Source organism: Oxyura jamaicensis, chromosome 4 (genome assembly GCF_011077185.1).
Source record: "Oxyura jamaicensis isolate SHBP4307 breed ruddy duck chromosome 4, BPBGC_Ojam_1.0, whole genome shotgun sequence".
In the NCBI taxonomy this organism is placed as follows: domain Eukaryota; kingdom Metazoa; phylum Chordata; class Aves; order Anseriformes; family Anatidae; genus Oxyura; species Oxyura jamaicensis.
Window position 1 is genome coordinate 8,708,650 of NC_048896.1, and position 25,746 is coordinate 8,734,395.

The 25,746-nt window shown below is 38.0% G+C and overlaps 1 protein-coding gene across 2 annotated transcripts; it reads right to left on the reverse strand.

The window, feature by feature from the left end:
• Nucleotides 1–24,652, reverse strand: WDR44 (WD repeat domain 44). Of its 2 annotated transcripts, none has more exons than XM_035324997.1 (20): nucleotides 24,475–24,652; nucleotides 18,005–18,038; nucleotides 14,575–14,649; nucleotides 13,450–14,083; nucleotides 12,646–12,776; nucleotides 12,460–12,552; nucleotides 11,434–11,570; nucleotides 10,686–10,769; nucleotides 10,278–10,384; nucleotides 9,161–9,312; nucleotides 7,647–7,785; nucleotides 7,487–7,551; nucleotides 6,360–6,473; nucleotides 5,420–5,542; nucleotides 4,619–4,810; nucleotides 4,347–4,448; nucleotides 3,878–3,993; nucleotides 2,353–2,480; nucleotides 1,532–1,663; nucleotides 1–1,102 (listed from the first exon to the last, which is right to left on the reverse strand). In XM_035324997.1, exons 1-20 carry the CDS (start codon nucleotides 24,549–24,551, stop codon nucleotides 1,011–1,013), a joined length of 2,727 nt encoding a protein of 908 aa, XP_035180888.1. In that variant the 5' UTR covers nucleotides 24,552–24,652; the 3' UTR covers nucleotides 1–1,010. The 2 variants fall into 2 exon arrangements, with proteins under 2 accessions (XP_035180888.1, XP_035180887.1); XM_035324996.1 differs by having other exon boundaries at nucleotides 1–1,105; nucleotides 24,475–24,651.
• Nucleotides 24,653–25,746: the final 1,094 nt, after the last annotated feature.

The following is a 25,746-nucleotide window of genomic DNA, read 5'->3' on the forward strand; positions in this document are numbered from 1 at the left end:
TTTCCAAGTGTGTGACCAAGTTTAATGATACAACTGTTCTCTGAAACACTTGACCATCAATAACATTTCGTGGGTTATGATGCCCAGAATGTTACTTCATAGGTGTTTTATATGAATATTTACAAAGACTTTCAAAGTTCAGTGGCACTAAACAAATAAACAGGAACTTAAAACTTTAAGCTACAATGCTTAAAAAATGTAAACAATTTATTTTACATAGTTGTAAAATATAAGAATTTTCTAATGCAGCTTAATTTTATCTGGAAGGTGAATATATCCTGGTGCCCGTGAACAAGGAATGAGAGAATTCTTTACACGAGTATTGTGCTCCAGTGTGCAAAAAAATTATATATAAGAATCTAAAGTCCACAACAATTAAAAGACAACAAAAATTTTCACGTCCTGAAGTTGAGAAATTTATAAAAACATTTACACATGGTTGCTGACCCACTGATAACTTGCATAACTTAAATTTCTGAACAAGAGCTACTACAAATTCAAGATCTTTCTCAAATGGATTTTTGTGCAAAGATCAGACAATCATTCAGCATCTTTTCAGCCATCCCTCCTTCCATCCTTCCCCACTCCCACTCCTGACATCTAGTGGCCACAAGCACCACTATATTCCTCTTGATATATGTTCAAATTAGTGCATGTAACCAAAAGGCACACACATGTGTGAATACGTTTTCGTGCAGAAACCTGTGCAGGTTCACAATTACATTGCAAATATCTTTTTTTTTTTTTTTTTTTTTTTTTTTTTTTCCAGAAAGTTTAGATTCTAATGTATGGCAGGATTATTCTTACACATTCCTCTCTATTCTACAAGCCCAGGTGTTAATAGGTACACTGCTTTCCAAGGATCCAATATTTAAGTAGCCTTAAAATAAAGATTTTAAAAATAAATCAGCCTGTAACATTATTACATTAGATACTTTGCTTTTACCCACATTATTTATGGAATTTTAATCCCATAGTACCATAGCTTTATGCTGTCAGTTGCAAAACAATTAAGATACATATTTCTTTTTGTTAATGAAGACTTTGATTGCTCCAGTAAAGTCGGCTGATAAAAGCACTTCCGTGTGATCCGTCTTCAATGCTCCTTAAGGAAAGAGAGTAAATTGTTATTTCTATTAAAAAAAATCAAGCTCATTAAAAGAATCAATGTGACACCCCTCTTCACCTTTCACATTCCTGTCATCTAACCATTACTTCCAAGAAACATCTGCATTTCTAGGAAAAGGGCTATTACATTATATATATGGTAGAGACAGGCATACCTCATAACAGCTCAGATATAACAAGAATGCACCTCAAGCACAAAGAGCAATAGCTATGCCCCTCACTTCATTTTCTCTGTGATTTTAAGAATGCAAGAGATGTCAAAGTGTTCCACTGCTAAGGCAGGAATATATCCATGCCCCTTGCAAGGACTCTTCTTCCAAAGCCTCCCTCCCAAACTGGAAGTAGTTTTCTTGTTTTCCTTCTCGTACCATGGTAACAAGCAGAGATCATCTTAAATACCTACCAGAGGGAATGGTATCTGCTGTTACAGAATCTTCTCCTTTACTTTCAGCTTCTTGCTTATCAGAAGTTTCCAGAGATACCATCAAGCCAGGATTGGGAGCAAAAATCGCAGATGTCACCACTGCATTGTGTGCTTCAGAAAAAGACAAGCCAATTTTGATTACCTTGTTTCAAGGAATTGTTAATCTTTACAAGAAACAGCAAGCATAAATTTTAATAAATATCCCAGAATATCAGTGCTAGCAGAATGAGGTAAGCTCATAATTCAAGGAACAATTTTCATTGTTTTATAAAATTGAAGATCTCAGAAGCTCCTGGAGTGCCCAAAACCAGCTGTCAAGAGCTCAGAAGCACATTTAATATAAGTGCAGTCCTGCATTTTCCAAACACTTGGATATGGGGGGCATGGTGGATAAATAGAATTGAGCTGCATTTTTTTTTCTTTTCATTACAAAATTTAAAGAACGATAAAAATGTTTGAGTTTGTTTGCAAATTCACTTTTCCAGAAAGCATTGATGAGCAACCCACTTCTGCCAGTGGTACATTACATTAATTCAGAATCTCTGACCGAAGCTACTTTACCACTTGCCATCCCAGTCATTCATCCCAATCTCATGCATCATTTTCCTGTGGACAAGATTTTCTGACAGAGTCCACTTATTAAAAGCCCACAACTTAAAATCACCTTGCTTTTGAAATGCTAACAAGTTGTTCAAACTAAATGAATAGCACTGCCAAGTAAATTAAAACTGAAAGAAAAGTATTTTTAATTTTTGAAATCATGTAAGCTTTGATAAAAGAAAGATCAAAAACTGATTTACCTTTAATGCCTTCCCAGAAGTCATTACGGTCTCTTCTTACAGATGTAAACTTGCTCAAGTCATGGTAGGTACTCCAAATATAAACATATTTATCTTCTGAACCACTTACAATGTACGTAAAGTCATGGCTAAAGATAGAAAGAAGAAAAAACATTACTTTCATTGGATGTTCAAGCAACTGTTACAATGGCACTTCAGATGACTTGCAGCTTCACAAGTGCATTCAGGCTAAGTTCACAACTCAAACTGCTCCTTTATCTTTGAAGACTGTATTTTTTGATCTGCAGTCTCTAAAACAAGGTATATGTAAGCTTCTTGATGAAAGAAAAAACAGTTTAAAAAAACTGTTCTCATGAATAAGACACAACTTCGTAATGGTGCACAGAAGCCGTTCTCCTGCAGCATCTGGTACAGAATAGAGTTGAACTAAACAGCTACGCTCAACAACAAGCAAGCGGCATTATTTTTTAGGTGCAATTTGCTTCCAAGTCTGGGACCTGTGCGAACACCTGAGACTGTATAACAGGAATTGTTTGCAATACAAACTATGGGCAGAAAAAAAGTCCACACAAGTGGAAGATGAAAGACATTCAGTAAGACTAACCAGATGACTAATACACACTGACAGAGACAAACCATATATGCAGATCCAACTCAAGCATTTAATTTACTTACTCCATGCATATGCTACTTATCAAAACTAATACCATGCTACAGTCATGTAAGTAGAGATGACAATTTGGGAAATTAATCTTGAGTCTGCACAAGATAACCTCCAGAGGTTGCTTCCAACATCAGCCATTCTGTGAAATACTGAAAGCATCTTGAAGCTGACCTGAAGGCCACCAGATGACAACCAAGATTAAACCTAGTATTATTCTCCTTAAACATCACCCTCTTCTGCTCAAACATCCAGCTTAAACGGATAACCAAGCCTTTTTCCCCTTCAACTTCTAAAAGGCTCAAAGAAAAGTAGAGTAAATGTTCTTCTCCCCTTCCTCCCTTCTTTTTTCTACCCTAAAAACTACTATTTCTGTGACAGTCACAGCAATACACCCAAACGGAGAAGAATATCTTAGACAAGCACAGGGAAACAGGAAAAAAAGAATTCAAACTCAGATTTGCAGGCTGTTTCCTGACAGTTATGATACATGGGGTTACCAACAGCCTTGAGCACTATGTGGGTAACCAACACCCAATCTACAACACGACAAAAGTAAGGGCATTAAATGTATTTACCACAGAGGAGACAGAGAATATGGTGCTCCAGCCCTACCAGCTGTAGCACAGCTCTCGTAATCAAAGTGATCATGCTGTCAAAAGGATTTACTCATTTACAGAAGCCCACAGATCTCAGCCCATACGCAGTTTTGTCGTTCTTGACCAGAGCCTTTAGTTACCTTTGTATTCTGAGATAAGTGACATTTCAGAGACTCAGTTTCATACCAAACTAAACAGGTTATTCAAACAAAAGCCTCTGTACTTCATCTATGGTATTTCCAAAATTCAAGAACTCCTGTCTTACCTAAAGCTGGCTTTGATTTGGCTGCTACTGTTGACATAACCTTTATATTTCATAGATAAAGACAAATCTCTTAGGTCATACAATCTGATTCTGGAATCATTTGATGTCACCAATATCTAGAAAAGATAAATTTAGAAGAGAAAACCTTTAGCACACCCAAGGAGGCGCAGAGTTAATTCAAACAATAAGAATTCAAATAAAAATAAAAATAAAAATCAGTGAAAGCCATCTATAAGCATTTTCTCAATTTTGCATTAATCGGAGTAAAATGTCATTTTAAAAAATGTTTTAACACTATTCAGCATTCTCTAAGTGTGTAACACCAAAGAGCAATTTTGTTTTAGAAGTCTTAAAAGAATCTTGATTTAAGCCAGTTATAGAAAATAGCTTACCTGACCAAGCAAAACAAACTTACTGAGCATTAAACATAAATACCAGACTGAGCCAAAGTTGCACTGAAAAACGGTACCTTATTTTCCCCAGGCAAAGGTTCAATGCCAGTAATTTTTCTTCCAACTCTATTTCGGCCTCTAGTAGAACGCACATGAATTTGTGTATGGTATTTCAAGTGCTGAAAAGAAATTAAATTTATCCTGATTTGAAATAATTGTGTAAAAACTTCAATTTCAAGCTATTTTGCTTCAAGGTTTAACAGGTTTAATTCTTTATAGTTAAATAACAAGCACAACTTTTAAATCCATTTGTTATGTAGCATGAAAAAACGGTCTCAAAACTTTTTACCTCTGTGTCATAGAAGATGCATCTTCCATCATACGTGCCTATGACTGCATATTTGCCATTCTGACAGAAGTTGGCAGCTGTAATCAATTTTGTTTGCCCATCTACTTCATTCCATAATGCCACTTTTTTGTCAGGAATGTTCCAGAGTCGAAGTTTCCCATCCAATGAACCACTTAAGAAGTACCTGTCATCCTGAGAGGACACATTGCATTAATCTCAGCTTATGCTATGAGCACGCCCTTGAAGTATTTCCTTAAAATATTCCCACCCCACTTTGAAACAACCTCTCTCCAGAACCTCCCAAATTAATTGATTATGAAGTTTCAGATGATTGAGAAGACAATGTTAAAGTTACTGGTAAATAGAGTTCAATTTCTTAGAGATTTTAGACTGAATATGTTTAACCTTGTCAAAGGAACAGCAGTACCTCAAGTTAGAGAATTGTTCGCTGTTTTTTACCCTCTGAACACAAGTTAGGAAAATACTAACCCTGTCAGGAGTTCAAAGTTCCCTTCAGAGTTCCTAATGCATCTACTAATTACATATGAATAGATTCAGGGAATGCTAAAGACTTATCTCCTTCAGTTTTATTAATATCAGGAAGCTTTGTATGGTTAAACATACATTTCTGGAGATGTTTGATGAAGATCAACACACAGCTCTGGAATATTACCCAACGGGGATATTTTTGAAGTGTACAAATGCTGTTATTCAATGTGCTTTTAAAAATCAAAAATAAAGGGGGAAGACTCTTGTCATTTTAAATTCCACTTCTAGAAGAAACAGGACAATTACACTTACCCTTGGATGGAATGCTATAGCAGTAACAAAGTCTATATGCTGGAAACAGCAGAGACATTCTCTTCTTGATATGTGCCACAATCTGACAGTTTTGTCCATAGAAGAAGAAAGCAAGAAGTAATTCTGTGGAACAAGAGAATTCCACAGTTATTAATAGGCACAAACGTAACAGAAAATACAGGAGCAACCTGATACTGCAAATTTTGGCTTGCATTATAGTCCTTTGTACATGCTTTCTTGCAACCGATGAATGTGTTTAACAGTTTTAATTTAATACTGTGATGCTACAATTTTCTTTAGCACAGCATTTCCAGGGCATTGACTGTAACGCACTAAAAAAGAAAGGGTTTTATTGCAAAATAGGCTTCAGAGAAGGGATTGAGAAGCCTCTCCTGCTTAAGGTCCTCCAACCAGACTAAATTCTTAAATAAAATGACAAGTCTTCCAATATGAAGAATTACCCAAATTAGCTTCATGTGAAACATTTCGAAAGTTAAGTACAAGACAATTCTCTAATTTCTATTTAGTACAAGGCAATATATATATGTTTACAATAACTATAGAATCTGTACATTTTGCAAAAAAAAGTGAAGTATATGGAAATCAAGAAAAGTAGTTAATGCCATAAATCAGAAATCACAAAATTGCTCAATGGAATTTCTTTTCCTCTCACTCTAAACAATTAAGCTTGCTTTAGTAGTGAATACACAACTGTAATTGTTACTAGCTTTTTTTTTTTAAAAAAAAAAAAACTTAGAGAAATCCAAGAAGTTTATTCATTTCATCAGTTATTTCAGATGAAATAAGCAATGTCTCTACAAACCTTTTCTTTTAAATTCAAAAAATATTTCATATTGTTTATAAATATAGTTCCAATGACATTTGTCAAAAGAAAACAATGAAAACACAGAACTGTGTAGTCTCCATTAAGGTGCCTTACTTTAGACCAGGAAAGATCAAGAAGATCTGCTGTGTGGCCTTTGTATTTGCAAAATGGTCGCTGACGAAATGGGGCATTTTTATCATCTGGGTCTTCATCAACTCCACTACAAATCTATCAGATAAGTGTTTTGAAACATTAGAAAATGTCAGTTGGAAAAATTAAAAATAAAGCATTTCTTGCTAACAAAATCTCCAGGGTCAATATGAATTTGGAGACCAACTCTTAGAAAAGTTAAAATAAACAGCACTGCCCTAATAAACAACCATAGTCATTTTCAAGTACAAATGCACTGTGAAACATCACCTCAAACTGCCAAAACAAAGCAGCTCTACATTGTCCATCAATACAGCTTTTATTCAACGGGATAAGCTTGACAGCAATTAAAGCAAACAGTTGAAGATAAGTTTTTGGAACAGACCAAACTTAAAAGTGCATTTCAATTTAGAAAATAAACTGTAAGGTAAAGTTCCAGCATACCTAGTGCATATCAAGAATGTTAGCTTCCTAATAAAGGCGCCTTTCAGAATAGGCAAGTGCAAAACAAAACTAGAAGTTCCTATACAAAAGCTCATGTGAAAAACAACTCAAACCAACACCCCTAGTGTGTGTGGCATATTCACTTAAGGGTAAGGAAAGATTCCCCACCACCAAAGCAACATGTTAAATAATGCTACTGCTAAAAATCTTCACTTTACCCCCAGTTTTATCTCTTTCTTACATTACTGAAAACCAAAAATAGAAAAATCCTGATTATGTAGATTTTAATGGCAAGCTTACAAAAGTATCTGAATACAAGTAACAATATCTTAACTTTTGGTCTGATATGTTCCATTTTATTCTATGCAGATGTGTAAAGAACATTACGTTTTAACATGCCTCTGAGTATCCTATTGTTCAGCTTGCTTTTTCTCAGAAAAGACATCAAGTCAGATGTTAACTCTAAGTAATGCTCTAAGGCAAAACACTAGGTCAGGAAATTCAATAATGTTTTCTCCCTCTTTAGTATTTAATTCAGAAATCTACTCTGAGGAATGGGTTAGCTGGCAGAAGGCCACAGCAAAGTTAAGCAGAACAGTGCAACTTCTCCCACCACCTCTTTCCCTCTCAATATCTAATATACATACCCCTGCATCAGTATCAGACTTTGAAGAATTCAGACTCTCTTGAGATGGGGAAGGAGAAACACGGCCTAGAACAAAGGCAGAAATTCCACGATCATCTCTACTTTACTGAAAAACTAGAATTTCTAATGTTTTAGAACTCTCCTAATATACAGAAAGATACCTTCTGTGTTGTATTTCATTCGCATATTATTGAAGTAGTCAAAAGCATTTTTTAAAACCCATATTCTCACGACATTGTCCTGTCCTGCAGATGCAAGTAATCGACCACAGTGAGAGAATTTCATTGTCCAAACAGCACCCTGTCAAAAACAAAGAGATCATGGTTTAAGTTAAAGTGCCCTTTTCCATACCAAAAAACCTTTCTAGAATGTCCAGATAGGATTTAGGACACACAATCAAAACAATGAAAGGTAGCTGTTAAAACTTGCGGATAGCCTAACATGCTTTGCAGAAGCGGTTTGAAAGATAGAGGGTATCGGGAAGATAATTGTAGAAGAGAAGAGTTAAGGAAGCTCAACGTTGCCACAGCATTCTACGTAAAATTGATACGCTTAGTCAGCAAGGCAGGACTTATTTGCAGAAGTAGCAGGTATTTGTAGCTGTGCTTGAAGTTACCACAAGCTATGTTATCTCTTTTTTTTTTTTTTTTTTGAGAAATCATGCTTAGTTGCATCAATTCTGGCACCCAAACCAAGTACTATGTATATATATGTTAAATGAACATTTTGCAAAGCCTGTACTGATTATTATTTTTCCAAAAAGTCAGCGACCAATTAGAACACAATACTGTAGAAGCAATATTCAACCTCCTCTTTGTTATTTAATGAACAGCTACGAGGTACTTGATTCTACTAACCTGACTTTCTTTTAGGATACTTTTGGGTAATTTTCTAGGTTTTAAGAAGTCACCTACTGGCTTGATGGAAATCTTATACAGATGCATTACCTCCAGGACCAGAAACTTTAGTTTTGGAGGGCAAGCTTGAACTCTTCAGTCCAACTGGTTACTACAGGTCATTATCCTTGGCCTAACTCTTAAAGATAAATGACAGCTTCCATTGCTGTCACACAGCTGCTGTCAGAAGAAGAATCAGGGAAGTCAGGAATACTACAATGCATTTCAGACTCTGCAGGGGAGCATGCACACTTCATTGATGGATGGGTAGTTCTGCTGCATCACCCTCCACAGTTGTCCTTTTGCAAATACCACACTCCAGTCTCTTCCATCCTTATCATTCCAATGTACATACCCCATCAATCTCTCCCCACTTTTGCCTGCAGAACCAATCTAGTGTTTCAGTTCAATACTTACAGTCAAATCTCTATTAAGCAAAATAGCTTATTTGCTGCTGACTTGGTCAAACTCACTGCTCTGTGCTCAGTTCTGGTAGCAAATAACAGCCTACTCAGCCTAGATTTGTAATTACAAGAACCAGAAAACCAAATTCAACACAGACTCTTCTGAGGAAAAGTTCTGGAGAATTCCTCATGCCTAAGTATGTGCAAACTGCTTTTTTTTTTTTTCCTGAAGATCTAATCAAACTAGCTGGATTTCCATTTTTTGCCAGAATATTACCTTTTCAGGATGGAAATTCCAAAAACAAATTTGACAGTTATTTCTGAAGGTCATCAGAAAAAAATGAAAAAAAGCCACAGAAGAAATTTGAGACGTACCATATGTTCCCCACTGAGATCCTGAACAACTTTAATTTGCTCAAAATCATAAGGTCCCTTGAAGCCATGTGCTGCTTTGAACTTAACTGGTCTTGTATATGGCATCCCTTCATCATCACTGGAAGAAGGATCATCTTGATCTGTATGGAAGACTAAGAGGAACACAAATTTGGAAGTACATATTGCAGCACACATTTTTTCTATTATAAAGCATTTGTACCAAAACATTTTCGTAGCAGATCAGTCTTGAATTAGCAATTTTTGATAGGCAATTTTAAGATCTTAAAGCAAAACAAAAGTACTGTTGCATCAAGGTCTAAAAATACATTTATACTGATTTTAGGTTGCAGTATATCCAAACACTCAACACTAGAAGTAATTGCAATCATGTTTTGTTCTGCCCTGTTTCTTGCAACAAGTTTTTTGCATTCAGCACATCCTGTGGTTAGCAATTTCTGTTAATTTAATGCATGCTGAAAATCATCCATTTAATTGTACTGGTTTCTATGTGCTGAAATGGCCAGGTGGTTTGACCGTAAAGCATAAGAATTGCAAAAACAGGTGGGGCAAACAGTCAGTGGCAACACAGGATTCTAAAGCGAAGCAATTCTATGGCACTTATCTCAGGCTATGGTTAGACTGGCTTACTGAAGTACCATATAAGTCTGAAAAAAAAACCTGGTGAAACAAAGGGAGAATTCAGTTGTAGCTGGGAAAACTTCTAATAGGAGCTCCGTTTTTATGAGAATATGGAATCAACTGTCAGAAAACCATCTGATTTTATTAAAGCAGTGAAGACAATCCCAGCTTCTTACTTTGCTGGAATAACTTTTCAAAAGGTTTGTTTTCATATCCAGACAGCTTTCTAACAGCATAAAAAAATACAGTATTTAACTGTTTTAGCCAAAAAGGTCATTCACCAACTGCTATACAAGAATTCATTCTTGTAGCCTGATATTCTCAAAATGCCTACCAAGCTACAAACTTTAAGAAGCCACATCATTATCAACTGTACAGTGGTAGCATATAGTGGCAAATGCCCCTCAGCCAGCTTCAATTTCAAGAGGCCCGAGGATAAACAGACTTATTTGGGGGGCAGAAAAACAGCGTCACTGACCTTCATCTCGAACACTCTTGACTTTATTTACAGCGCGTTCGCCATATTCTTCAGCAAGGTGCTTTGCTCGCTTTACAGATTTGCCAAGGAATTTTTTCAGCTGGGTCCTTAAAAAGCAAGGACACTTTTTCAACACATAATACTGGCAAATTCTTATTTTTCCCTATTATGAATCAATAGCTTTGATTTCAAATGCAGTATTACTGTTTTCCATTACTGCTTCTAAAAATAAGCATTTAATTTGCCAGCAGTCATGTAACCTTAATTTAACTGCAGAACAATGGGCTTATGTAGTTTCAGGTATCACTTGTACCTAAAAGTGAACTTGTTCAGAAGCGAGATGGGGAGCTTCAGCTTACTAAAATGAAATCTGACATTTCTTTGTACAGACATGAAACAACATCTTACGTTTTCTGCTTTAACCTCCCTCCATCAGAGTCTGTTTGCTGCGTCTGTATTTTGTCTTCATCATCAGACTGGGCTGCATCATTACTAGGAGATACAGAAGTGATTCTTGTTTAGTAGAAAATCATACTAAATCTAAACTGACTGAAACAGTAAAAAAATTGTCTTTTATAACGCACATAATTTTAGGCATTAGGAAAAAAATCCAGCTTCTTGATAATGGAAAAGAAATCATGTCAGTCTAGATTTTTTTTAAACCAAATTTTACAAATAGAATCAGTTTTAAACATCAGAAGGGCCTAAAGCTCTGCTGAGAAAAGGAAAACCTCCATGTAGTCAGCTGTAATGACCACAGATTTCACAGCACCATGGTCTACTAAATTAAACACTGAAAAACTTAAAGGAGGAGGTAGCATGAGCATAATAATTACAGTTTGTATTCAAGTACTTTAATTCATAAGGGAAATGACAGTATTTAGCACATCTAGTGCTAACTGCAGTTCAGTTGGATTTTCAGAGATATTTGCCTGAGGCGCACATTCCAGTACTATCATCAACTTTTAGTTAAATTAGAATAATCCAATAAACAATTCTGTTATAAATAACCTAGTTCATAAAGAGCTGGGAATTGAACATGCAAATTAGAGATGGATGGATCAGGGATCTTAATTGCATAAGAAAAGTCCCAACACATGCAAAAACTACAAGAGCAACAGTATTATAAAGAGCTGAAAGCCATCATCATTCATACCTGACATACTCTTTAGTTCTCCTCATAATATGCAAAGTGAGGGGATTAATGCCTGTTGGCAACTTTTCTTCTGCCAAACTCAGAGGTATTTCTTCACCTGTATCAAGGTTTTTTATCATTACACTTGCTAGAATTTCCTATGGAAAAAATAAGGTGTGAAGTCAAGATGACTTGATTAGGCTCCAAAACCTAAAGCAAAACAGAAATCATCTGGTCTTACGTATTATACTAAAGAACAATTCTCTAGTTGATTATATTTTACAAAGAAGGGTCAAGCTAAATTTGCCTTTGGCATGTTAGTGCAAGTGCTATCAACCACTACACATAGTGAAACAATTACATGTCATCACAAGCTTCAATTTCATAGATCAGAAATGAAGCTATATAGACATCAGACACTGCCTGACACCTTCCATGCTAATATGTAATTAAAAATTTTTGAATACCCTTTCAGATATTCTAGCAGCTGTAGTTCACAGTTAGTCAAAGAACCTTTACCTACAGAGAAAGAGTATTTAAACCTAGCAAGCACAACAGAAAAGTAAAGTTGTTTTTGGAGCATGAGTATATCTGTTCAGCAACAATAAACTACAGATATACACCAATAAAAACTGGCAAGTTTGATAACATCACTAGGAAGCTATAAACTGAACAAACTATTTCTTAATATTAGGAAAGTCATTCTCTTAGTGCTGACTACTTCCTTTTTCCTATGCATGAAAAAAATACCAAGTTTGCTGGTGTTCCCTTATGTTGAATCTTTACTATGTTTGTACAGCTACAAATACAAACTCATATCATCCCGTATCTATTACACCTCATGCTTTCAAACACTAGTACTCCAAATGACTCAGGAACCACAAAGTCTTTATGTGGACAAAGTCAGCATGCTGTCCCTTCTATTTGAGCCTTTAGTCACAGCATATGGTGGGTCAGAAGGCAAGAGTGATGTGACTATTCCATTTAACTCAGACTGGAAATTGCAAGCACAGAAAAGTGCTATGTACAGACCACATTTATTACTACCTCATCCGTGAGCTCTCTTCCAGAATTAGATCTTGGTCTTTGTGGTCCAAGTACTTCATTTGTTGTTTGACCATCAGCTGTTTTCCCATTTTCCTGAAATGTTGCAAATATAGAATACATAGTCTCTAGTATAACAACAGAATCAAAGAAAATGTTATTCTCAGACTCAAAACCATTTCCCAATACCTGTGCAGTGACTATTTTATCCCCACTAGTTGCACTTGCCAAATCCAAAGAAGGCTGAGAATCCTTGGGCATGCCTTCTGTTGCTGTAGTTGGAGTTAAAAGACCACCAGCTGTGAAACTCTCTCGAGGAACTGAAAAGAGATTCATATGAGGAAGAAGAGCATAAAACTAGCCATGGACAGGCTACAGAGTTTACTGGAGTCCTAGCATAATAGTTTAACTTCCAAGCACTCTTTTTTTTTTTTTTTTTTTGCAAGTTTTTGTTTGTTTTTATACCAACCACCACTACACCTGTCTCATCACTTACATATTTCATACATAGCTGGATGCACAGGCATGATTTCACACCTAGTTCTCTTAAGTTTTATTAAGATTTTTTTTTTTCCCTTTTGGTCATTTTTCTAGTAACCTAAAACTACTCTTTTTCATGAAGACTCAGACTACACCTTGACTTGTATTTCTACACTAACACAGATTGCAGATACTTAATTTAGAGCTTTTTTTTTTTTTGAGCTTGTTTTTTTTTGTTTTTGTTTGTTTATTTCTGTATTACTGTGGCAAATTCTCCTTGCTGCAAAAGTAGCTATTTTGGTAATGTGTTGCTGTGCAAGGAAGTCCATGAATTAGAAACATCTGTAATGCAAAAGGGTATTTTTACACTGTAAGAAGCTAAGATTGCTAAAAGACTTTTTCCTCTTTTTACAGGTCAATTAAACTTAAATCACAAGATTAAATGATTCTTCACTCAAAACACTAAAACAGTAACCACGTAGGTAACTAAAGCCATTTAAATTGAATACTTGCCTTCCAAAGCAGGTTTTTGCACTTCAAAATCCAGTTCACTCTTTTTTTTCCGGGGTGGTGGAGCTGGCCGTGCAGGTGGTGGTGGTCTTGGTGGGGGAACATTTGTTGGAGGCGGTGGCCGTGCTGGAACAGGCTTCTTTGTGCTAGCAACTATATCAGGTTCTACAGTAAGCTGCCTTGGAGGTTTTGCTGGAGGCATTTCTTCTGTTGTATGAAGGTCTTTGGTAGACAAATCTGAAGCCACTTGCTCTAAAGCGTTTGCCTCTTTCTTGTCTGTTATGTCCTCATTTTTTGATGTTTCTTCTTGTGCTTCAGTTTCATCCATTTTATGGTCCATCGTATTTGTTACTTCTGTTAATTTATCTATTTCCTGTTCCTCAGAAGTAAACAAAAGCTTCCCAGACTCCACCTCAGTGTCCTTACCCACACACTGATACATTGGTTCACCTGGATCTTCTTGTAATGATATTTTAGCTGCTAATACTTCTGGAATATTACTAATGATACCTGCTCCACCAATCCAAGCATTTGCATCCGAAGTTGGAACATTCAGTCCTTTTCCTCTAGTACCTAAGGAATCACGATCCTCTAGCTGCTGTGCCTTCTGGCTTTCTTCTATAATACTGTCAATAATCTAAAGAAAATAAAAAAAAAAAATCTACCGTTAAACAGCAGGCACTCCTGGAGAACACCTACCAGTTGGTCTGTACAATACCCACAAAAATCCTTCCATTGAAGACTTGCTTTGCATTCAAAATGTTTTGTTTAACAATTCTGGAGATGAGAACCTAGGTGCTGAAACAGGCATATCTGAAAGATAAAAGTGAATAATTTCCACTCCTCTAATTTAGTTTAAGAGACAGCTGGTTCTGTCTGAAAAGCTGTTCAACCCTCCAAGCTCTCACACACTGATACATATGATCCAGTAAATTACACAAATAATTTAACACTAGTGAATCTTAAATGTGTTTTCAGAATGCTTAGCTTGATATTTACACTTTAGATGAACATTCTCATGTTAATGATGAATTCTAACCTATGTCAGTTTTTGGATGACAACTGATTAATGTTATTATTTAGTATTTCTTGTGTGATGATGAAAATGGAAAGCAGTATTTAGCTGACCTCTTTTGAATCATCTTGTTTAGTTTCTTGCACAAAGGCTTCATTTCCAGCTTTGTGTAGTTTGCTGTCTAGGTCCTATGAAAAAAAGACACAGGTAGTAAGAAGTTCTTGAATAAATTGATCTGAAGTACAGCTACAACAAACTAAATAGTGTGAAGGAAAATAATTCTGCTGCATTTTCACCCGCTGTCGTATAGACACGTACAGTACACAGGAATGCACAGTACACGGGAATATTATTTCATACTAGCGCACAGAGTCAGCCTGCACACTACTAAACAAAAATGCAATTCAACATTTGGTGTTCTACCTTCTCCTTGCTACTGCTGCAGTGTAGGGAAATCTGATAGCACAGACTCCAAGATAAACATTAATATTTTTCCAAGTAAGATTTTATACATATAAGTTCTATATATTTAACAGGTTGCAAACTCAACAGAGATAAAACTGAAGGTAGCATGAAGTTTAGAGAAATACATGTACTTAATAATCTGGAGGAAATAAAAGCCACATAAATATTTTGCTATTTATCAGGTTGTGGGAAAGGATGCAAGAACTGTATTATCACCATTTATAATAGAAACACAATTAGAAATTACCAGGTTAAATTAGGCAGATCTATCAAGTAGTCACAGAAATGCCTTTGAGGTTCTGACATGGAATCTTACCTTCAACTACAACTATATCTAGCACTGTCTATTTTTGCTATCAGTCATCTTCATGCAGATTCTTCTGAAATTAATATAAACTGTAGCAGAACAAATGGAATTACTAGATTTAAGCAAAAAAAAACAAGAACATTTTCAGAACACTTGGATGAAAGACTGCATGAATATTCAAAACTGACTATAGTATACTCTTTATAGTTTCTATGTGTCTCATCAACACTACGAGGATATTACACTAGTGATGTGAAGTCAGTTTGCAATTTAAACAGCATAGTTTAGAAATGCATAAATAGCATCAACACTTTGGCATATCCTATCAAATGAAGGATAAAAGATTTCACTAGAAGTGGGTTTGTGTGCCAAAATAAAGCATTAAGTCTTTGCAATTGATTTAATTACTTTTTATTACGCAAGATTTAAAGCTATCATACTTAGGATAAGCAGCCCTATGAATAGAAGAATTAGATTACACATTGGGCATGCTAGGAATGGAAACCTATACAAAGACTTAAAACAGGTCTGAAAATACCCTAGATGTGAGTAAAAATATTCAACTCCCAGAAAATCTTGTGTTCAGTGAAGCAAGTATTTTATACCATAGAAGGATATTGCTTTAACCAGAAGCCTACCTTAACCTCAGTTAGCATGGTCTATTATTAACACATCCATCATATGCCTTCTGTTTGCATGTTTTTTCATGACATTACCTACAAATACTATATATAAAAGCAGTATCAAAAGTGGAATTTGATAGAAACCCTGAGGCTGGAAGGGACCTCTTGACTAATGGAGCAGCCCTGAGTTTGTCTCACAAAAGAGAGACTTCTCATGACTGGTTCTAAAAATTGGTACCTAATAAGCCAACAACGGCTCAAAAAGTTAAGAGAAAACAAACGTGTCTTGACCAATTCCCTGAGCTGAGATACAGAACTGTTGTTCTTCTACTCCTTCCTGTCAATAGACATAGAACTTTGATAATTTCTGCTGAGGTCAGCAGTCCTCAGATGTCACCCCACAATATTAGAGCCCAGAGATTAACTGTCACCATTATACAACATTTTTGTCGGGCTATTAATTTAATTTAGCTTATACAGCTTTGGATATATACAAAATTCATTCTCCGTATTAAACACTTAATTCCCATTTTTCAAAAAGTATTTTAAAAGACCTCTCCTTTTTTGGCTTTGAAAAATTGTCTGACTACCTAGTGCTAACAAAAATAAAAAAGAAAGATATTTCTTCTAAGACTTTCAGCTAGTCAAAAACTTTTTATAGCATACTAACACACTCTAATGTTTGGGGAAAAAAAAAAACTTGTAAACATTCACCTTTTAGAGCTCTGACCTCTAGAAATGGAATATCACGCAGAGACAGCTGCAGGTACAGAAAAATTCTTCTTTCCTGTCCGCTCCTTTCCCCACCTTCCATACAGAATCCTTCTAGTCCAAGTGCAAGTTCTATTTTGCTTTATCACTAAAAATCTGTCTTCAAAGATAAAACTTAAATACTTAAGTGTAACCAGTGCCTACAGTAGCCCATTATATTAATTTCTATTTTTGTTGATATTAATCTCCCACACCTGTTAAACTTTGGACTTAAGAAATAATTCCTGCCCACTCCAACACAAACTATACCATTAGTCACACACTCACTGAACTGATATGGTACCAATTAGAGAAGGAATTAATGTTTCAGCTTCAAAACCAGCTTTGAACAAGTGACTTAGGAAGACACTTAAAGAAAGAAAAAACTGTAAGTAACAAGCAAAACTTCATAGTTAAAAACTCTCCACATTTCAGTCAACAAAATTTGACATTAAAGTTAGTTTAACTGCGCTGAGTTTAGTCAGAATGATAGTTACATTTCCTGAAAGGTCTAAACATGTAATACTTTATGATTAAAGGGATATTAAGTAGAACACAAAATAGGGGATAAATCTGTTCCACAAGAGATACCATAAGATACTGTATCACTGTAAAAAAAAAAATTATTGATTTGCTGGCAGCTGGAGAGCAGGGTACTATCACTCAGTTTCTAACACTGCTGACAAATCATAAACACTTATTTTGTGTGACAAGCATTTTTAAGACAAAGTGTCAAGTCTTCTTCACTCCGTGTGAAAGTATTGTATAGTACCACATTTGGCCCTTCTGCGACAGGCAAATGAGTGTTATTTGTACAATGTTCCAACTCTTCACCTATTTAATGTGTGTCAGATTTCAGCTGCACTGTCACCGTGCACAGATGCAGCATACCAATTACCTGCGTGGGAAGTGGCAATGCTGTCTCAATAAGCTAAATATAGTATTTTATTTTCATATAACCTAGAGGGGAGGCTTTCTGAAATACACACACAAAGATTTTTCTTATTTTGAAGACTGAAGGGAGCAGAGTCAACTATTTCAGATAAATCCTGACCAAAAGAACAAGTCCTGCAGGAACTTACTTCCTATTCAAAAATCACCTGAAAGAGGACAGTCTAGTAGTTGAATACAGCTCAACTGAGTAGAAGTTGAGTATAGCTCAATTTCATTTTTTAATTTTTAAAGTAAAATTAGCTTCAAGACACGTTAACATACCATAAATAAAAGTAAAGTTGGAACTTCAAGAGATGTAAGCACAACAGTTGCTCCCTACAGTAAGGGAAGTCTACAATTTCCTGCCCGTGTAGACGTTAGAATTACCACAGCACAACTACATTAAGTAAAAATGCTTAGCACTATGTTCATCAACAAATATTTGATTGATTTTAAGAAACTCACCTTTAATACATGGGAACCAACTTTCGTCGGTGACCTGTTAGAAAGAGAAGACAGACTTAAGTAGAGCTCCAAGAAAAATACATCTCTTAACTATAAGCTTCATATTAAACAACCTCTAACTGTCTTCCTTTACAGTTAATGTATACTTGATGCTTCACACAAAAAAGTGAATGCTCCTGATACTTCTTTTACACATAATGCTCCACGTGGAGTTAAGTGCTCAACTAAGATGCACAGATCTACTGGAGGCTCTATAATCACTGACATTTTCTCAGCTCAAGTTTCTAGAAACCATGTTTCTATCACTCTTTTCTAAACTGATGCTATTCCAAGTAGACATTTAAGAACATCTCCCATTATAGATAATTTAAAATCAGCATGTATGTACAGAAAGCTCAGGGTGGACACCAAAAAGGGAAGCAGAAGTACAAACGCCCTAGTATCTTGCAAATCAAGTGCCTGAATCCTAATCAGTAGTGTCAACATTATCATACACATTTGGCTCTTCAAAATCTCTAGTAATTGAAAGCTCTCATTTCTAATCACAATGCTGAATGTAAATGTAAGCATTTACACCATGGAAGGAGAGAAGCAGTTTTGCACTGCTTACCTTCCTAAATGCATACTCTGAAGCAGTTAAGTTGCATTAGCATCCACTCACACACAACCTCTCATATCACTAATTACGTGAAATAACAAGGTATCAAAGGGGGCTGGTATCAAATAATTACTTTTCTTCAGACCACCATGCAATCCCATCTGTGAACTGTCAACCTTTATTATATCCTGAAATTGCATTTTCACGAGATTTTGCAAATTCTACTAGATTACTTAAGCTATGAGTCACATGCTTTATTCTGACTACAAGATTTTACTAATACATAAAGAAGTTTGTCAGTCACAAGCAGAACCAAGTTAAAGATTAGAGCCTTACAGGCTTAGCACTAAATGTAACTACAATCTGGATTGCAAAATCATCCCAGGTAGCTACCAAGGTCAGGGACATTCAACAATTTGTATCATCTCGTACCAATCAATACAGACAAATGTAGATTTCAGTCTAATTTGACCCTCCTGACTTCAAAATGACGGCTTTAAGGTACAATATATTCTGAAAAAGAAATTTCCAATTAGTTTTTAAGAATTTTGGTTCTTTTTAAATTATATTTTAGTGTTTGAGAATATTTTAAGGCAACAATAAAAGACCACATTTGTACACCAGAGTTAAGGAAAGCACAGAGGATTTGCTTAAAGACTATATTATTTGTAACTAATTTAATCTCTTAAACTCATTCCTGTCCAGATCTTGACATTTAAAATACACAAGATCTATAATACTGTTCCAAAGATGCTCCTTTCTAGAAGGTACTGACCACGGTGTGCAAGGAGCAATTGGTATTTTGACCTAAGAAACAAATGTGTCTTTGGTCTCCCATAATAATACATTGCTGGGAAAGACTAGAACCTGTGCTAAATGTCTTGTTGCTGAAATATTTTCAATTCTACTATCTACTCTTGGGTTTCCACAGAAAGAGAGGTCAAATTGTGTCAGTTCACTAAACACACAAAATGACTTCAATAATGAAATACGTTTTATAATTACTACAATAATGCCTAGGCTTCAGCAAGCACATGGTCCAATTGTACAAGGCACTGCTTAGACATTATAACCTAAATAAAGTGCAAATCCCTCAAGTGCAAATCCCTACTTCAGTTTTCTGAGGCTTCCCACCAATTAGCGCATCGCTGCCAGTACAGGCAAATCATTCCTCCAACTGGGTAACAAAAAATGCAAGCTTCAAAAAGACTAAAACAGATGTTAATTCCCACTCTTTTACTCAGATGCATTAGGACAAAGCTGCTCAGGGGATAAATGCTAGAGATCACAGGTATAGGATATAACCATACCGATTGCTTGATATATCAAACATACAAGTCTTATGTTAAGGTAAAGCTTTGTCATTGGAATTATTGTGCTTTGAAAACATTGCAAAGCTTCCATAACTTTGGCAACACCACCACTTTCAGACGTGTTCATAATATAGCCAAGGAAGTTTAGTGGCTTCCGTTAAAAACATTTCAGCCGAAAAATTTTCAGCTATTCAGCAGCATTCTCTTAGTCATGATTAGTTGCTGCTTATGCACTGTTATGTTTATAAAGAAAATAAGCCAAAGAGCAAGTTTGGTAACTGAAGTCTCTTAGAGTTCAATGCTACTCTGCAACGGTCTCGCCTTCCCCACCACGTGAGGTTACCAGCCTTCCTTCCTCTCAGTTTTACGTTAAGGCCAATAGTTGTATAGACACTGCATCTGAAATGCCTGCTTGTGTTTCTGCATGTAGTAGCAAAAGTGTTTGAAAAGATTTTCTATGAAGATCAACTACCCAATGACCAAACACTGATTTTGTTTTGAAAGGTCTGTGGCTTTACAGGGTTATCAGGTAAAACAAAGACTGACACACCACAGAAAATGCCAGAACTTCAATTTGTTTTCACATACGATTGTTCAGTAAATAGTATGATTAAAACTTTCATAACAACAGATTTTGTAGATTACACTTCAAATAAAATGCTTCTAACTTCAGTTTTCTTATGATACCACTGTAATACCAGTTTAACAAAGGAGAGATTCAAGGTTATTTATAAAGATTAGGGAGCAGTCAAAGAAAAATCCTATTTCACCTGCACATTTCACCTGAACAAACATAACCATGTCTGATTAATATGTAAGCCAAACTCCTGAAGAACTTTTTTTTGTATTTCTTCAGCTGCAAAATTCATCCTAACGCCGACCAGGCTACATGAGGCTCTCTCTCCCACTCGTAGCTCCAGCCCAGTACCTTTTCCTCAGTCTTTACTAACCTTCACATTTTCAACTTATTCTTGCTAAGTTTTGTGAGAGAAAAAAAATACATCTAGCCCTTCAAAAAACAAACCCAGTGTTCTAAACAATTCCCCTTGGTCCACCTCCAGAACTAAACTGCCTCATTTCCTGGGAGGATGAACATTGTTACAAAGAAAGTGTGTGAACAGGCAGATGGAAAGAGGTTTGAAGGGTACACATAGCTGTTTCACGTTGTACAGAAATACAGGCTCAACCACAGCCAGCACAGTACTTACTGCTGTCCTTCAGCTTGCAGAGGCACACGATGGTTTCCTCCCTCTAACTCAGGGCTGGCCTGGAAGCTACAATTATTCCTGAAGCAGCTCCCTGTGGTAGCCCACACCTTCTAAAGCACACCTAGTCACTACTGCAATGCACTGTTTGAGCTAGCCTTGGAAAGCATGTGGGATCTTCAGCTAGCTCAGGATGCAGAAACTTGTCTGCAGTGCTGCGAGGCACTACAGCAATGTGCCAAGCACTCCACTTCCTGCTGAGTTCAGATTTGTGCACTGGCTGACACAAACACCAAGTTGTGCAAAACATGTCTCGTGTGTAAACAGGGCACACCGTAACATTATCCAGCTTCCTACAGAGGAAACCCACTTCTTCAGGAAAAGCGTTGAGACATCTTCAGAAAAACAGGACTACTGAAGTTAGAATTCAATAATTTAAATTTCTGAATGTACCACCAGGTATTTCTCTTTACCTACACCATATCTTGAATCTAGTGCCTTTTGATCGATTTCTTATAACAAGTTTTTAGGATAAGAGTATACCAGGAACAAACTTACTCCTTGCTATTAAGTATATGATATTCAAACTATTAGGTTTGGCTATTCTTGATTTGAGTGGGTGAACCACTTTTCCTATTTTATGAGATAAAGTCAGTCACACGCCTGCATCCAAACAAGGGAGCCTTACTTCATATTCTCCTTCTCTCAAAGCTGACATCCTTCTTCATGGGAGACCCGGAAATTATTAGAGGCATGAACACTTTTTCTAGACCTTTTTTGTAGTTACGGTCTTTTGAAAGCAGAGTGATAGAGGTTAAATAAGGACATTTTCTGCCACACTACTTCTCCCTCCCCAATCCGCTGCCCATACAACAAATAGATGCCTTCATTGACTAGTCCACATAGGCACCTTGGTTTCTTTTTCACTAGTTATCTTGAAAAGCTTATAGAAAAGGACATTGCTTTTGACTTAGCTATCCGTAAGATGGACATTCTCCATATGCCATGTCTAAAGCAGAGCTACCCACAAAAGGACAGATCTACCTGCAGAAGTGTAGGGTATACACCTCCCCAGAGGCAAAACAATAGTTTCCAAACATCTCATTTAAATACACTTCCCCTTACAGAAGTCATCAGTCCATGAGCTATCTCAGTTCATTATTATATGACAAATACTTTGTAACAAGTTCTGTAATTTTTACTAATTACTCCTTATAAAGCACCAGTTCATATATGTACTTGTGGATGCAGATACAGTGCTTTCCGTGAGAGAGAGGGTTTAATCTTTGGTACCCTCTGACTGCAGGTGGGAACCGGGAGCTTACATCCAACTTGAAAATTCCATTCTTGCATATCACAAGAGATAACTAGTAAAACAATTAAACAGCAAAGAAGTTGCCACTTTCAGAATTTCTGTATCAGCAGTTAGTAAACTTCCCCACACTGGGCAGAAGGGAGGAAGCCACCAAACCCACAATTTTAATGAGGGCAAATATATCTACACTACTTTGCTAAAAACTGGCCATAACAAGCTGCAAAAAAACAATTCCTAAGTCATTTTGTTGATATCAGAATGGTGAACGCACAAGGAAAAACCTCAAACTGCAGAGGGTAACATGAACCTGTGTTCAGTTGCCCTTCTTCCCATGAGGTTTTGGTTTGTTTGTGGAGTTTGTGCAATTTACTGCACATACAGGTCTCAAAACTGCAATCTACAATCCTGCTTCCAAGAAGCATGCAATGGAAATTTGAAATTAGCTCTGAAATCAGCTTCTTAAGAAATCTCAAGAGCTAATTTAGAGAAAATACTCTCTATACTATTAGTACAGATTCAATGTCAGATTGCATACCAGATTCAGTATCTGCACTGCAAACTAAGTCCTCTGAGATTAACTCCTTCCTTGACTCCAGCTGATTGATCTCTATCAAATTGAGTCAATGATGCATCCTTATAGGTTATGGAAGAGCAATACAAAACCAGAAGGCATCTTCAGTTTTAAGTTGTATTAACTTCATATCAAGTTCTGCTTAGATACAGATGGGGGAAACTTTCACGCCTGGGCATACGGCATTATTTGTATCAAATAAAAGGTAGGACATGCAGTCAGGTCAGATTTAATGGCCCACTTGAAGCAAAAGATGTTTCCTGCTTCCCACTTCTGCCTCTAGCCACACAATCCCACACCTTTACCCTCTCCTGTCCCTGCCCTCCCAGATTCCAGCTGTTTTAACTTACTGAATAGATTTTGCTGTTCCTAGTTTTCAGCTGCTTTCAATTCCTGAGTGAAAACAAATGAGGAAAGTCTGATGATCACTGATACCAGGACAAGGTTCGCTGGAGCAACGCAACACTTCAGCAACAGTGTGCCGTTAATTTGGCTCACCACATTGTGTACAACTGCATGCCAAGATGTGCTTTTCACCATGCTATGTAAAAAGCTAAGTTCAGAAAAGCTTTGATACAGGATGTGGGAGCGAGCAGCGCAGGTCTAGTTTCTCCTTTGTTCAAGGCATCCAGCAGCCACTGGCACACAGATTAAAACGAGCCCTTAGTCAATTATTAAAGCTTCAAACAGATGGATCTCACAATCCATATCTTACTGCTCTTCAAACAATCTACATGAAACCTCATCTTGCAAGATCAAATGATGGAGAGGCTTGGTCCAGGCTATGTGAAAACCAGAACTGATACAACCCATAACCTGTTTTAGCACAAAACCAGAAAGATATTTATAAATTACAAAAGAGATAATGTATTTTACTAACATTAACAGTGTAGTGCTGCTGTTTGAGCGCTGAATCTGCACTATAAAATGCTGTTAAACTCACTGCACAGAGCCACACGCTTGCATTTCATGAGACACGTCAACTCAGCGCTGGTAATAACAAACGACAGGGTACACCCGAAGTTGTTTTACACACAGCAACAGTCAGCCTGTTGCTGGAGGAGCTTGCCCTCTCCTTTTCCATCAGAAAAGGAATCTGTTATTTTAATCGTGTTTCAGAATTAGTTCTGCCAGCCCTGATTTCATCACGCATCTTTTCCAAACCCTACGTGTCTCCCTCCCAGGCCAGCCCGTTACCATCTCACCAGGACTACGCCTGCTGCCAGCCCCCAAAGCACGCTGAGACCCTCGCATCCCCTTGACTTTCTGCTCGCCACCCTCTCAAGCAGCCCCCGGCCGAACTGGGCCTCCCGCCCGGCCCACGGCACCCCACAGGGCTGCGGCAGGGCCCCACCGCCCCGGGACCCCCCTCAGGAGAGGGGCGGCCGCGTCCCCCCCAGGGCCGCGCTGAGGGCACGGAGGGAAAGGAGGGCAGGGCGGCGCAGGGCGGCGGCCGGGCCGGACTCACGGCGCGGGGGAGGCGGCCGCCAGGTGCACGTCCTCGGGCGCGTCGTAGAACTCCTCGGTGTCGCTGTCGGAAGCCATGGCGGGGCCGGGCCGGGCCGGCGGCAGCGCAGGGCAGCGCAGCGCGGCCGCCGCCACCTCCGGGCACGGCGGGCGGGGGCCGCGGGGCTCTCGCGAGAGGGGTGGCACCGCCTCGTGCCGGGCGGAAGTGCGGGAGGAGAGGGGAGGCGGCGGGGAGGCCGCCCGGTATGGCGGCGCCGCCTCACGACATGGCGGCTCCCCCTAGCGGGGCTGGCGGGCGCGTCCCTGAGCCCTTCTGCTCGGTTCTACCCGCTCCTGCTCGGCCCTGCGGCCTGTGCGCCGTCCCAGGGCAATGCGGTGTGCTGAAGCAGTGAGGGGAAGGCGTGCTGTCAGCACTCCTGCCCCCAGTCCTGTCCCCTTCCCTCACCTCTGTCCAGCTCACGAGTGCAGGGGCTCCATTCTAGGCTATGTCGATGAGCAAGGGACGCCAGGTGCAGGAGGCTTGGCCCAGGCCAAGGCTTGTCCCTTGGGTCAAATGGGGCGTGAGGGGAGGCAGGTAGAGCCCACAGACACCCACGGCATCGAGGCAGCGGTGGCATAGTGTGGTGGCAAGGTTTTGGTAGGGGGGGCTGCCTGGGTGGCTTCATGATAACTGCTGAGTGATCTCCTTGTCCTTACCTCAACCTGGGAGCCCTTTTCGTCGTATTTTCTCCCCCTCGTGCTCTGAGGAAGGGGAGTGAGAGAAGGATTGTGGTGGAGCTCAGCTGCCCACCTGAGTAAAACCACCACACACAGCAGCACCCTCCCCATTTTTCTGCTTGTCTCACGAATGCCGTGTCAAGGAGATTGCTACCACCAAAGCGGCGCTCAGTGTGACCTCTCGGGTGACGTGCAAATAGAGGTTGATAAATCTGATGCTAATATTTATCCACACTTAAACACTGCCAAACACCTGGTTAATAAAGCAAATGTACAGTGGAAAAGAGGCGAGGAGAAAGCCTGATTTTTTACTGTCAGTCTGGTCACGGGGAAATCAGAATCAAGGTAATAGTGAGAAACGAAAGGCAGAGAATTAAGCTAGTCTATTAGATGAATTGCTAAGAATCCTTAGAAGGATTTTTTTTATTATTATTTTATTTTTTTCTAATTAACTAATGTAATGAATGTTTGAAACCAGTAGCAGGAATTAAATTATATGGTTCCTTATTTGCTTTGTCTTGTATTTTCCTTCCAATAAATTTTCATCTCATCTTCT